Source organism: Sphaeroforma arctica (genome assembly GCF_001186125.1).
Source record: "Sphaeroforma arctica JP610 unplaced genomic scaffold supercont1.213, whole genome shotgun sequence".
In the NCBI taxonomy this organism is placed as follows: Eukaryota; class Ichthyosporea; order Ichthyophonida; genus Sphaeroforma; species Sphaeroforma arctica.
Genome location: NW_014040345.1, coordinates 1 through 15,702, shown reverse-complemented (window position 1 = coordinate 15,702; position 15,702 = coordinate 1). Strand labels below are relative to the sequence as shown.

The 15,702-nt window shown below is 40.9% G+C and overlaps 1 protein-coding gene across 1 annotated transcript; it reads right to left on the bottom strand.

Annotated features, from left to right (window-relative positions):
- Nucleotides 1-1,176: 1,176 nt before the first annotated feature.
- Nucleotides 1,177-2,350, bottom strand: SARC_03953 (hypothetical protein). Its single transcript, XM_014302204.1, has one exon. It carries the CDS (start codon nucleotides 2,276-2,278, stop codon nucleotides 1,313-1,315), a length of 966 nt encoding a protein of 321 aa, XP_014157679.1. The 5' UTR covers nucleotides 2,279-2,350; the 3' UTR covers nucleotides 1,177-1,312.
- Nucleotides 2,351-15,702: the final 13,352 nt, after the last annotated feature.

Here is a 15,702-nt window from a genome sequence, read left to right as displayed (position 1 = left end):
GATAATCTGGGTTCGACCGATATCTTTTTCTTGATTGTACATATGTGACACTGATATGTAGTATTTGCTACAGGTTATTTACCGTGTAAAATCCATACAACATCGCATCTAAAAACAACAAGATGAGGTGATTACCGAAAGTATAGTTTTTAGCTCCTGTTGATATATAAAGCAGCCGAAAGTTTACGTCTTAGCTCCCGTCGGTTTATAAAGCAGCTATTCCATTTTGTCACCTGTCATGATATATCCATGAAGTAACGAGTGAAACGGCTAGAGATCAAGCTTGATTTTTTAATAAGAATTTATTACGATACATATAGTATTTGTTGTGTTCATTTAAAAATGACACTGAAATTTTCTCCTCTATTGCGACAATCGAAATCTTTCATAATCAGGCTACCTTTACGTTGCAAAACTTTCAACAATGACGGGCGCATAGGCCGATAAGTGCCAGCGATAAGCTTGACACTCAGACACTAGATTGGTTTGCAACATATATTTAAAAATGTACCATAGTCCATATTTCGTATTTTGGAACCCCCATATTTCATGGTATATGCCAAATTTATCTCCATAGTACATATTTCGGGATTTTCCAAAATCGTCCATATTACGTATTTGGACCTTATAGTATGGCCGATTTTCCCCCATATTCATACTCCATATATATGGATTCCCAGGCCTGGTCCTGTCCTATTCTCAGCGGATTATCTTGCTCTGAGATAATAATCATTTCATGCCTGAGACCCTCTGTTATGGTGCTCTCAGTATTTAGAGAGTCCCAAGGTGTCACTTTCAGATGTCAAATTTGTATTATTCCTATCTTTTGTACAATTCCAATTTCAATACATATTTGGAAAACCACTTAATTGTCTACAGGAGTCCCACACTCTAACGTATACTGTCACATGTTCAGAATCTTAAATTACGCAGCTCTTGTTCATGTCCAATCCGTTAAACGTATTACAATGTTATACGTGTAAACGTTAATAAAAATACGTTTATAATATACGTTAACCTGTGCCCTTGAGGAGCGCCACACTTCCGAATTGGTACAAAGTTTGTGCTATCGCATGTCGATAACCATCCGTGCCTGACCAACAAGAAGTGGTCCTGAATAAATTAATCTAAATTAGCGATAGATGATAATCAAAGGCTATATTTTAACTATGAACAGCCAGGTAACAAAGTGCTACTTTATTGATGGTAGTGAAGTACTTAGCTATCACGTGGGAGTGGTCTGCAGGCCTCTATACTGCTGTAAAGTAGTTCGATGGAATCAAACGAACAAACCTGACATAACTTTACAATATTACGTAAAGAGAAACGACGTTGTGGCACTTTGGTTGTTTTTCGTTAAAACTATCATATTTCTGGTGGAAGTAGTTACTTGTGTGGGTTGTTTTGGCAGCGTCTGTAACAATCCAGCAACGCTCATCGACTTGCACAAAGCTCCAATTGAAAAACTGTCCATTTCCTGAATTGTCGAATAATGTTGAGAGCAAAATTGAATCATTGCCGACGACAAAACCTCGTTGCGTCGCGTTAACAAGCGTTCAGGTGTTATTTTATCTCGTTGACAGTCCTTACATGCCGTCTTCAATCTTCTCTGAGAATTTGATAAATGTATGCCAAGTGTGTGAGTTCCGTCGTAGGTATGGTTTGCCTCACCCCAATGAATTCCGGAGTACCCATCATATTTTGTTCCCATGACCGACGGCAGAAGTACTATCTCACTGGCAAATTTTGTCGCGGAACCTCTGAGTTGCCTTACGCTATTACATGCCCAACAACTACCATCATAATTGCTACTATAATTATCTAACACATCTAGTATGACTTGTGAACGTGGTGCGGAAAAAAGAAATCCATTGTACACGGCATGTTGACTTTCCTCGATTGCTGTCAACGTGCCCGTTTTCAAGTGATCAGGTAAAGAGCGTAGGAGAAGAAAGTCTACATCAAGATAGACGCCTCCATACTTGTAGACAGCAAGAAATCTAACTATGTCGGCAGCATGTGCTGGTATGTCTACGCTTATTCCGTTGATTTGGTTGAAATCAACAGTTTGTAGACTGACAGTGCTTCTGATAGCCTCGAAATATGGCCCTTTCGGAATTTTTTGTACGTAAAGATACGTCACTTCAGGCTTCAGAAAGAATTGAGCTAAACTGATCGACAAGAAAGCATAGTATGGCAAATCGACGTCTTGCTGCGTCATCCAGCACATGTGTAAAATGGGTGGGGTTCCTACTTGGTTGACAGTGTTCCGACTCATTATTGTTAAGGGCTCAAAGGACACTATCGAACTATAGAGAAAGAAAATTATAATCAAGCATAAAAGAACCGCCATTATTTTGCTGAAATTAGTAGGCAGCGTCATGGTATCAGTAATATTTTGTAATCTAGTATATACCTTGTGTAAATATGTTTTGTCTATGTGCAGCATTTTCAAATTTTCAAATTGATATTCAACTGTACTGAACATCAACTGTTGTGAATAGTAGTATTGTTGACGACGTGCTGTAAAACCCCTAAAAAAAAGTATTGTAATTTTTAGATAATTGACTACGCTCCAGACTCTATAGTAGTAGGTTATCGAGGGTTTCTACTTCTGTGAGGGTTTCTACTTCTGAGCGAGTTGCTGCAGGCAGAAAGTAGAAGTGAGAAGCTGACCGAGGAACATATATTTTTCGGTAAGAAATATGGCGAAAAATCGGTATATTTATATAGGAACTTGTCAAAAATGAGAATTATTTACAACGAATGGTTATTTATTTTAGTGAAACTGGTAAATAAGGTGCACACATCCGAGAACCGGGGTACACCCGCCAATTTTCAAATGTAAATAACTTTTGATCCAAACGTCAAAAAGTTCCAAAATTGGAACAGTGCACTTGAAATTCTGTGATCTGTCCCAAAAATGCAATAAAAAAACTATGGAATATACCGCTATGGGACATTGTCACTCACACTGTCAAAAATCTGAGAGAAATAAAATTAAAAATATTATTTCAATCGCATTCTAAACGTACAATACACATGTATGAATCATTTGTATCCCGTAACCAGTGTTATTAAGTGTATACATATATCGGTATTATACAACATGCCTCCACTAAGGAAAAGTGCGAATAAGACATCCTTTCTCTAGGCTGTTGAGCAGGAAGAGGGCTGTCCTCGGTAAAGGTGGATGGTTTGTCTCCAACAAACCAAAAGAGGATAAAGAGTTTGAAGCTACAAGTGCTACAGAATCGGAGAGTGGATCAGGAGACGGTTCGCTTGTCTCGCATGCGCAACGTTCTTTATTTTCATCTAGACAACCAAGATAATCGGATCGTAGGTTTACACGTGAAAAAATAATAAAGTAAATTCGGACAATATCTTTCATAACTACTACTGTCCGAAGTTAGGGCGAGTCTAAAGCCATTTACAATACGTTAAGGTAAAGTATTAAAGGTGATAAAGGGCCGATGTGGTTTGAATGTTGCACTTTGATTTTCCACAGTTTGGCCGGAGATTTTTAGAGGTGCGTTTGTCAACGAATTGTAGTGAAGATAATCTGTAAAAATTGGCTATTGTTATCCAACCAAGTTGGATAACAGATTTTGGGCTGAAAAATTCGATTGGTATAGTCTACTGGGCGGTTTTGTATATTTTAGTCGTTGAAATAGAGCCACAACCGTTCACAAAACACAAAAACGCACATGAATTTGTATGATTTCACCCATTTACTTGTGTAATATCGACCTTTCCAGAATTGCACACAATGGTGGCTAGCAATTTATCTATAGATTGTTTATTCCGTAATGCATCTGTCGAGTATAAATATGAACATATTAGTAGCACAATCGTTGTATTTATACTTCGTGATGATGGATGAGGTCGATCGCGAGGAATACTTCATTTAATCCGAAGATTGCGATGGCTTATGATGGATGTTGTACTGTGATGTAAGGATGGCAGAACAAGAATCCAATAGAAAATTTGAAGACAATTGGTAGGGTTCAGATGCAGGAGTAGATAGTGACTTGACAGACGCAAGAAGTTTATTTTTTGGAGTAAATGATATTAGTGATTAAAAACGATGATGTTGGAACAAGCGACGAATTATTTGGAAAACTTGTTGAAATATTTCATGTACAAATGGATCCTTATGGCGAGTGGGTTCACGGAGATGCGGGCGTTCTTCGAACAAAGTCAGTGTCGGTGGAACTTCAAGCGTCAATGAAACAACAAGCGTAGACAAACACGAGAGTACTGATGGCGGTGTGAAGAAAGTGATGAAGATTGTGTAGAACTATCTAGAACAGCTATGGTAGCTATGATTACTCTATTGCTGTTAATATACTAAACTTACGAAACTTTGTATAAGAAAACAAGACTAGGGCTTTTATATATGTACCGGCCAACGTTTGCTCAGATTGCCGGGCATTTTATACAATAACCCCCCCCCCCCCCCCTAAAACCAGATCTTAGAATGAGCTGTGTACAATATCAGATACTTACGAATATGTACAAATGTACATATAGCGACAGTTCATGTACATTTACTGACTTTATCGTGCATAATTTGCTTAAATTTAAATCGAAGAGCCTTTGGCTATATCCATTTTTTACGAATAAATCTGTTGAGGGGGGATATGTTGTCTTTTATTGATCGGTGTTGATATATGCTGCTTCATTCAAGCTTATCTCACTGCTTGGTTTGCAACTCACGTGGTCTGTGATGCTCTTTTACAAGAACATACGAGAATAGTGTTTTGAAAATCAATTTTTCTAATTCTGTTGTCATGTTGGACACTGGTGACATAATCGTGCGAAGCTAACGCCTCCAAATTATGCACGAGTTGTGAATTTCCTGATACTGCTCGAGCATAGGCACAAAGCAAACCACCACAGTTAAAACTGTCGTGTTGGTTTATACCGCCTACTTTTAGGCTGTATGTAACATTATCTGTAGGGTAACATTTCATCCATCATACTATATAATTGAATTGTTCTTCAGCTCTAACAGGATTTGGCATACCATCTAAAATGGTAGCTGTAGTGTTTGTTTTGTACAATGTAAAAATCGCCAAGTTCCAATGTGCGTTTCTATGGTTCCACGGGATCAATACAGAGATCCTTTCGGACACCTGTGGCGGTATGATGATTTAATTCCCCTGGCAGTTTACTGCTAATTGTAGGTTGGGAAATTGGGGATCAGTAAAACCTTTACCGAGCTTCATCTTACAGAGAAACGACAATCCTTCTCAAAAATGTAAAACACGCCTTGATGCGTAGTCAATGTTGTTGTTGTTACTAGCCGTTATTCTCATTTGGCTGGATGTACATTCCTTGTCTGCACCGTAATGTACATATTGTGTCAGCCAGCACAAGTTTTGAATGTGAATATAATCATTACGTTACTCGAATATAGTCATTACACTAACTCGATTTTCAGATATACAGCCTGAAAACATACTTTCACTGGTTTCCGTGTCACATTTCACTGGCGAGGTTTCTGTCTGTATAGGTGTCGGATTGTTATCAGCGTCTGGGACGGGCGCAATGATATCTGTGACAGGGCAGTGACAGGGCGAATTAAACTATGGAAGTCAGACTTTGTATCAATTTATTATGTGACAAAAACATTTCGAAAATATTTTATACCCATTCGATGCGCCAGTGAAATGTCAAACATACCGGAAAACCAGTCGAGGCCAATAAGAGGGAAACTTCCCGCTCCTTTTCATATTGCTTGATAGTTTGATGTAAAGAAGCTCCCTTTTGATGTTCTCCCGAATCAATCGCTTGTTCCCATTGCGGCATCAGTTTCTCTGTACACGTAGTAATGCGTCTCATATTTTCCCTGTGAACGGATTTTTGTTAAAGCACTATCTTTTAAACAAATCCAATTCCTTCCCTTATCTTCATCGATTTAATATTTTAAAGAAACCGAATAGATGTAAAGTTTGAGAGTGACTGAAAGATACGACCAAAGGATACAATAGACCTTTTCTCAAGTGCGAATCTCTCAGCTGGGGTTATCGGCTGAAGGACTCGCATTAAGTATTTATTTGTGTTTAGTATTTTCTACACTAGACTCAAGTTTACTTAAGTGTTTCCCTCACACACGGGAGTCCCGGTATCATCTACCGGTATTCCCGATTCTATTTACGATCGCTCTATCATCAGAAATATTAGATCTTAGATCCTAAGCTCATTATTTGATGATCCTAATTTTTGGGTTTAGGATTGGCTTTTCTGATAATCCGGTCCCTGGATACTGCAGCCCCCCGACTGTATGCTTCTCAGCCTGTGTAGGAGTAGAAAGTGACATCTTATAGGACTGGATTATCTAGAGGTTGGTGTTTTTGTATAGGGAAAATATTGTCCCTTAGGGGGCATAAGATGAAAAATCTGCCACCATTATCCATTCTAACATATTACTTATTATTTAACTTATACTAAATAACATAAGTACTCTACACGCTCATCGGAGTCAGTCTTAACCTGTGCTCTCGATTGATCTCAACTTGGCTAGGAAAACGCGTCTCAACGGTGGCTCTTAACCGAGTCTGTGATCCTCATCCCTCTGGTGTGTGGGCAGAGCATGCTTCAAGGTGAAAAACGTGGATGTGTCCTTCGGTGTCAGTGAAGCTTGGCTATGTTCTCCGCCTCGTGCGCTGCCTGTTGCTCGCTGATCGCTCATCAGTGCTTGTTGCTGTTGACTTCTTTGGCCTGGATTACCTTCGCTTGCGTCGTTTACGCTGTCGGTATATCATAAGAATATCGGCATCTGCGATGTCTGATTTATGTGTCCAGGTATGCACCCCATCTGTCCATTGCAGTAGGTAATCCTGGGTTCCACCACCTCTTGTGGATTCTCTGTTGTCAAGCATCGAGGGGAAATGCGTCTCTACTGATGGTTGTACTTGATTGTTGGTAATGAATTCTTCAAGCTCGCGAGACCTTTTTACTGAATCAATTAGCTCATCGCTGATTGAGTTAGGATATTCGGGGGCTTTAGTTCCATCACGGTTACGGACAAAATACCCGTTGCTCTCCTTGCTTGCTTTTTTGTATGGCCCTCCGTAGGGTGCTGTCATTTTATTCATTTCAATTAGGTAACGGACCATCACAATGTCCCCTACTTGGAAGTGTACATATTTCTCCTGATATTTTTGGTCAAATGCTGCGCGCATTTTCTCGTGTTATTGTGTCACATTGGTGTCTAGTTGTGGTCGTATTGACTCTTCTAGATTCTTCAGTCGTGTTTCCCATGGTATTGTTGTACCTGGTGCACTGACTGTTGTGTCGTATTTGGTGAGTTAATTTTATCGTCGTCCATAGTACACATTGAACCGTGGTGATTTGTGTCTGCGTGATGAACGGAGGTTGTGGCCCATTTGGACAAATGGGAGGCGTGAGCACCAGTTGCTTGGATTTTGCTCAACGGATTTCCGTAGTAAGGCGATGAGATCTCTATGTGAGCGCTCATTTGCTCCCAGTACCTTGGGTTGATATGAGATCTCTATGTGAGCGTTCATTTGCTCCTAGAACCTTGGATTGATACGGTCTTGATACTAAGTTTTGTGACGGTGCCTGCTCGATAATTTTCGAGAGAATGTCATTCACGTATTTAGTGCCCTGATCCGTCTGTATAACTTGTGGAAATCCGTGCTCACACATGTTGGAACTAGTGTTCGCGCAACAGTGGCTGCCCACTTGTCCATCATAGATCTCAGTATAGTATATGATGAATGTACATCTAGCCATAACAGAACGTATGTGTTGCCTCTATGCGAGTCTATCAAGGGACCTATGGTGTCCACTTGTATCCTGTCGCCTGGAAATGCGGCTGCTATTGATTGTAAAGGGTGGAATCCGTTCTTGTGAATTTTGTTCTTGAGACATGGTACACAGCCTTCAATGTATTGGTTGACATGTTCCTTCTGACGGGACCATGTGTGGCCATCTAGTATGAGTTTGTTCACTGTTTCTTCGACAGAGTAGTGACCCACGGTGTGGTATTGAGCTATTAGTGTGGCCTTGTCCTCATACGTGACTGTGTCTAGCTCTGCTGACTCGCCCACAATTTGTACGGGTGCAATGTTTACTGCAGGGTGTGTTAGTTTTCGATCAAAGTATGGTGACTTTGTGCCTATTTTGGCCACTAATGTGACCCCCCATTGTGTTTTGCCACAAGCTGTTTTACCATTCTTTAGGAACGTGTTGTTTGTGTTTTTGACTACCATCAGGTCTTGTTCAAGTAATGACAAGAATTTGGTGAACCACGTTGCGTTTGGATAATATGGGGCGCATATTGTAATGCTCGTGACTTCCTTTATGACTTTGTCTGGAACGTCTGGTATTAGTTCGTAGGAATGATTCGTCCATGCGTTTATGTCATCTGCCCACTTTTGTAGTAGCGCATTTTGTTCTTTGATGTAGAACTTTGCTGTTTGTGCATTGTGTGCTGCTGCAAATAAACCGATGGTGTATTTTCCAAATAAGCGTTCTACATCTTGATAGAATCATGAATGGAGTTTCCAGTCTATGGCAAACACCAGTATGGGCATGTTTGTTTCTAGGTCAGTGTATTCTTGACCATTGTGTGTGTGCACATTGACTTCTTTCAACACATTCGATGTTTTGATGTTGAATGTGCCTTCGTACAATCGTGACAATCTCTCAGCAACTTCACTATCTTTGCCTGGCACGTTTATGATGGTGAAGTGGTGATGAAATGTTTTTTTTTTGCTATCCACTTTGCGAGCATGGGATGCAGTGTTTTGCTGCTTGTTCATCTAGCACAATGCTTTGTGATCTGTCCAAAAGTGTTCTAGGCTATATACTAGCGCTAGCAGCTTTGTAGTATTTGTTCCATATCTCTGTTGTGCAGGATTGAGGCCTTGTTAGAAATAGAGTGTATCTCTTCTGACTCCATCGAGGATTCGGAACAGACACCCTTCTATGACATAGTTACTTGCAAAACGGGAATCCATCTACTGGGTACGCCAATGTTGCTGAGCATGCAATGGCATCTTTGAGTTCTTCCCATTTCTTGAGTTCCGGTGTCGAAAGTTTGTCTATATTCTGATTCATTTTTCCTTTCATGAGATTGCGGAAGTGTTTCGTTATCCGTGCAAATTGAGGTATGTAATCTCGCATGTAGTTTGCTAGGCCAACTGTTCGATGTAAGTCACGTTTGGTTCTTGGCAGTGGCCAGTCAATCATACGTTTCTGTTTTTCGGGATCTGTTTTAAGCCCTTGTGTTGTTACTTTGACGCCTAGTATATTAACTGTTTTGACTGCAAACGCACACTTGTTGTGATTCAGCTGAAAGTTGGCAGCAATACGTCTTTTGATGACTTCACGTACTGTCATACTGACAATGACTGTGTCGTCCATATATACTTGTACTCCTTTAATGTCAATGAGGAGGTTGGCCATCACTATTTGGAATTGTGCTGTTAGCGAGTGGAGTCCAAACGAAGCTGATTTGAATAAGTATTGTGCCCCTCTCCATGAAAAGGTAGAGAAGTGTTGGCTATTTTCATGTACCCGAAAGTGGTAGAAACTTCCTGCCAAGTCCAATTTGGAAAAGAATTTCGCACCTTGTAGGTTGTGGAGTACTTCCTTTATTTTTGGTAACACGAATTTGTCTTGTCCATGTTGATAGTTGACTTCACTTAAGTCTAAACATGTGCGTACTTTCTTTAATAGACCCGTCTGTTCAAATCGCCCTGTGGATAGTAACGGTAGATTCACCTGAGTGGGTGTCGTTCGTTTTTATATGTGGCCATTTTTGTTAGAGTGTAATATGATAGTAGTCTTTGAATAAAGCGTTTTTGTATATCTTTATTTGCAACATCACCCTTGGTTTTATACTCAAGATGTTTGTGCTAGTGTTCAACCGCTTGGCTTGGCCAGGGTGAAAACTCATATGGTCGGTATGAGGACCCTTTTGCAGAACACTTTAACACTTAGATACTATTCTAAAGCATAATCTCTGCTACTCGCTCTTACGCCGATCATTTAGTGTTGCTCGGCTTTCAGAGCAATGCTCTCCTAGGAATCGGCTTTCGGAGCAATGCTCTCATAGGAGCAAATGTATTATTAACATGCTGTGGTTAATAAATTGATCTTTTTTTCGGAGTGACGCAACTCTTGTGATTTCATTCAAGAAAAGAGTTTTCTTGCTATTAAAACTTGCTTGAAATCTGTAGTCTCACAGTTGTTGGCCCATTTTTGAACATTGTCATCTGTTTGTGGGATGTAATTGTGTGGATAAAGTACACTTTGGCGTGGCGAAAGTTCTTGGTTTTGACCTCCTGACTTGGTATCGTCACTACTGATCTTGATAGATTGCAGTGTACATCTGGTGGGACCTGACCGTTCTGGACTATCAAGTCCGAAAGTGATTTTCTGGCAGGGTCTTCTTCATGTGGAGTGAGAAGTGATTCCCATTTTGCATCTGTTGGTATGAGTGGATTGATTATCCCCGCTAGATATATGCCTAAGTATGGTAAAATGTCCATACCTAAAAGAATTGGTGATTTCTTGTCTGGGAGGTCGAGTACCTCGAAGCAGTTTGAGGGTTTTCTACCGCCGTAATTTATATCACATACTTCTGTGGAACCTGTGCGTTGTACTCGTGCATCTGATTGTACTAGCTGTATACAGTCAGGTTGTGCTTTACGGACAGGTGTAGTTCGGTTACTACACCGCAATCCATACAAGAGCGTTGTGCTCCTGAGTATACTAGTGCGATGTATGTGGTGCCATTGATTTGTATGTCTATATGCAATCTTTGGTCTCGTGGGTTAGAAAGTAAAGAAATATGTGTGTAAGCAATATCATTTGCATTCCTTAACAACGTTGCTTCATCAGTGTGTGCATTCACAATGTCTACCATGTTTATCATATTAGCGCCCGACCATCAAGCGAAACCTCTTGGTGGACTTCCCCTCTGGGTGGGCCCCCTGGAGGTGTATCAACTCTTGGGCAAGTGACTCTCTGGTCAGGGATGGTTGTGTTTCGTGCGCGCTTGTTGTCACGCTTGCGATTAGCTTGTGTTTTGGTTGCCTGTCTGATCATATTTTCAGTGAGCTCATGGAATACTTTCTTTGATATGTCAGGCAGGTGTCCACTACTACCACCAGGCCTTTTTTTTTTGCCTTGATCAGTCTATCTGTTTCCGCCTGTAGGCCGTACATGACTAGTACTTGGTAACGTGATTCTTTGAGGAATTGCCAATTAATGGACTCTCGCTCAGTGCCTCTATACCGCTTCTTTAACTCCAACATTGTGCGACGCAACCGAGCTGCTTGGATTTCAACATTCATGCGAGTGTCATAGAAGTCATTGATCCACTTTGCTAGTAGATAGATTGTCTACTGGAGTGCGACGCACGTTGTCAATGATTAATATATTATAGTCTTCCACATTTGTGAAGTCTTTCCAAAGCTGTTTGGAACTACGTATATTATTGAACGCAGTGCGCGATACCTCAGCTCCGTCTGTCTGTCCGAGCAGTTCTTGTACGAGTGATAAGTTTTGTACCAATGGCATGTTTGTGCTCGTGAACAAGTCTTTTGCTACAGCTACAAATTCAATTGTATCACGACAATCAGCCATGCTGACATACTTGCCTGCTGGCCACTTAGGGAACTCACTCATCTTGAGGAGTTTGTCCATCTCTGGTTCTGAGATCTTATTCCCTACTTGAGATCAAATTAGAATTGGTTTGCTCACAAAGCCACTGATTGCAATACACACATCGTGATCACTTTTATCACAGTCCTTCGTAGCTTTATTGTATAGCTCTGACAACCACTGGTTTATTACTGGTATAAATCTGTTGGGTTGTTGGTCATGAACTGCTTTGTGGAGTTTGTGGAGAGCTCGTACCTCAATGGGGTTATCCGCTGTTTGTGCATACAACTTGTCCACTACAATGTAGAAGTTGCCCTCATGAATGGTCTTGTCCATGACTATGTTGTACTTACTCATAGCTGGGCCTAATGGAGCTCTTGTTGGTGTCGGCTCATCATCCATGCGCTTCCCTCCCTCTCCATTGCGTGGAGTAGAATTGCTTGAGGAAGATCGGAACACAGGCATTGTGTGTGCTGGTTCTGGTCGAGTTCTGGTTGTACGACTTGTACTGCCTCATGTCTGTGTTCTGCTTGAGCTCACTTGTGTGCGTAAGCTCTGTCGTGCTGCACATGTCCTTTGATATGGAGCAGAAGTCATTGACTGTTCTGAGTGTGGAACGTGTACTGTTGTGTCAGACTGCGTATTTACTCGTTGTGCATGTAGTCTACTACCTCACGTTATTCTCTAGCACAAGTACAAGTTCTCCCCTAGGTTCACACGGTTACGTTATTAAAAGTCGGTTGATTACCTTCGTGTTGTGCTTCTTTGTAGCGTTCTTTAGCGTAGTTTTGTGTAATATCTTGCACTTGATCGGTTCAACTTGAAGTTCTTTGAGACACCTGGGTATATACGGGGAATTTTTGTTTTGAGTGGATAAACTTGGTTTATCTTGGTTTATTTGTGTACTTGTGATAAACTTTCCACAACAGTGGATAGCTGCATTAATGCAGTCATTTGACCCTGAGGGTACAAGTTATTTAACCCTACAGAGACACCTCCACGAACTAGACCAGTGTCGAAACTGGCCAGCAGTATGTTGGTCAGTAACATCCTTGTTAAGTAAGGATATGCGCAGTCCAGGGCTGAGCTCGATTTTAGCCGAGCCAGCACCAAACACTACCATACAGAGCTACATATTGAAGCTCGATGCTGATTTACAACGTCCCGATATTAAGGACAAGATACAGCGATGGTACGAGTTCCTGGCTATGCATGTGTTCTGTAAGAACATAGGTAATAGTGACCGAGAAAGTTTGTATACTGAACTTAGGCGTAAGTACGCAAACGAACCTCGAGATTTAGGTCATGAAACAAAGTATCATCTGACCCGCCTTGAATGGGACAAGTTCTATCAAACTGTGTCCACTTTGTATTCTTCCAGTCGAGTAATCTCGCAGGAGAAGGCGGTTATTAAGAAACCGCGGGAGCAGACCGATCAAGGGTACATATCCAGGCAGTCCTCGAACGAGAGACCCCAACAACATCTACTCAATTTACGCGCCCTGTTAAGATGGTGCGTGCGGAGCACAAGGGACCTGCATGCAAGCAAGTTATGAAATGTGCTGATGAGAAATGTGGTTATGACATGTACCAGTTAACCCCTAACGGTTACTGGAACGGAAAGCATGCCCATTCTTGTAAACACTATCTTACAAAATGTGATAAATGTGAGAAGACCAATGGCTACCACACTAGATCGTGTAACGTCAGTCCCGACATTAAGTTGGACTGACGGTACTACCGGGTACAATCGTTACACAGACATTACAACGACTCTTTAGGTGAGCGTGTAATAATCCCTGTATATGTATATAGCAATGGAAATAAAATCCTTGCGTTGATTGATCCTGGTTCTGAAATTTAATATGTATCCGATCGCTTTGCATTAATGAAAGATATCGAAAGGAGAACACAAACAACTCACCTCATTTTAGCTGATGAGAAAACCTCCAAGTGTGAAACTATGGCTTCAGATGTTAAGGTCTCGTTAGCCGATGATAGGAGTATCACTACCCAAGCTGTGATAGTTAAGATGTTACAGAAGTACGACGGTATAGGTATAACCGTAACTGGTTTACCAAATAACATAGATCCATTAGAGGATCAATCAGACGATAATTGTCTGAAACCATATATCCCACCGTCAGACTCAGTCAAGGCATTAATACCTGACTTTGCAAGTAAGATTATGGATCTTATCCTCGTTAATAAGAAGATAAAGATTACTGACTGGGCCAAATTCCGCTTTAACGACGGATACGTTAGCCTTGACTTAACCAAAGTAGACTTTACGCAGTTGAAATGCCATTCGAGGAATTATGTATCCTGGAGACACGAAGCTGTGGTAAGAGAACAAGTTAAGAAATGGTTAACAGCCGGTGTGATAGAGATCAACTATCAACAGACGCCAGTTAACTTGGAACTGCTAGCCGTTGATCAACATAACTCTGACGTAACATTTAAGAAAGTCAGAGTGTGTTTAGATATGAGTCCAATAAGTAAGTTATTGCCAACCCATAGCTTCCACTTACCTCGTATAAAGTTACTGCGAAGGATGGAAGGTGCTACAGTGTTTATAACTATAGACCTAGCACAAGGATACCAATGAACCCTACCGTAAATACTTTAGCCTTTCGTGGAAGAGTAAACAATACCGATTTAAAGGAGCACCTTTCGGGTTACACTCCTTACCAGCTTTCTTCCAACAAATAATGGAAGCAATGTTTGCAGACATGCCTTACGTGCAAATCTACATAGATGATATAGTCATTTTCTCTAAAACTAAGAGCGATGACTCATTGCACAAAACTTCAAGATTAACGAGAAGAAATATCATTTCGCAATGAATGAAAACCCAGAGGAAGGTATTAAAATCGACCTCGGTAAAGTCGAGCACCTGTTAGATTGGAGAATTCCAACTACAGGTAGAGACGTAAATAGCATGTGTGGGTTTGTAAACTTCTTCTCTGACGGACTACCCCACCTAGCAGATTACCTTAAACCATTTGGACACTTAAGATGTCACAAAGGTAAACTAGGCGACTCGTGGACAAAAGAGTGTGATGATGCGGTTATTAAAGCACTCAAACACGCCGTCCAACAAGCACCTATAGTACAAGGGCCAGTCGATGGCGTGCCGTTTGAAATAGCAACGGACGTCTCCGACTTAGCCCTAGGAGGAGTATTATATCAGGTTATAGATAACAAACCTAGATATATACAATTCTTTAGTCGAGCTATGAATGCTTCACAGTTGAATTATCCAACTGTTAAACAAGAGCTATTAGCCATCGTGGCAGCTCTAACACACTTCCGAGATTACTTATACGGAACAGCATTTACGCTGATGTGTGATCAGAAATGTCTTCAATATATGAAAGAGATGAAACCCGACTCACAATTACTGAGTCGCTGGCATGATACAATATCAAAGTTTCATTTTGATATAAAACATCTGCCAGGAATACATAACCATTTACCGGATATGTTATCACGCTTCGTACCAGACTTTAATAAGTCAGTACGTGAGCTCTTAGCTACCGATTAGAAACGCAATCCACGGTGGGTTAATTTGGCTCAAAAGATATATGGGCCACATACCATAGATATGTTTGCTGCACATCATAATGCACAACTATCGAATTACAGGACTTTAAATCATCCTTTAGGAGACGCCTTTCAAATAGACCTTTCCAAACATAACGCGTGGGCTAATTTACCATGGCAGTTAATTGCCCCGCTATTAAATTATGTTCATATACAATTACACTGTGTTGCCCCTTACGGAGTTTAGATCCGTGACTCAATAAATTGATCAGTATGATACAATGCGAGCCAATATATATAGATAGGGAAGTAGATACCGTCCTCTATCAGGGTACCCGAGCTGTCCAAAAGACGCCCTGGAGACATACTATAATATGTCGTATAGGTCCTATTGGAACAACCAAATGGACCCCTTCTGATATCGCAGTTAGGGGTATAGAAGAACGTAATTTGGCGTAGAGAAAGTCGATATGGCAGATTTTCATCGGTGTGGGCGAGTACAGCGACGAC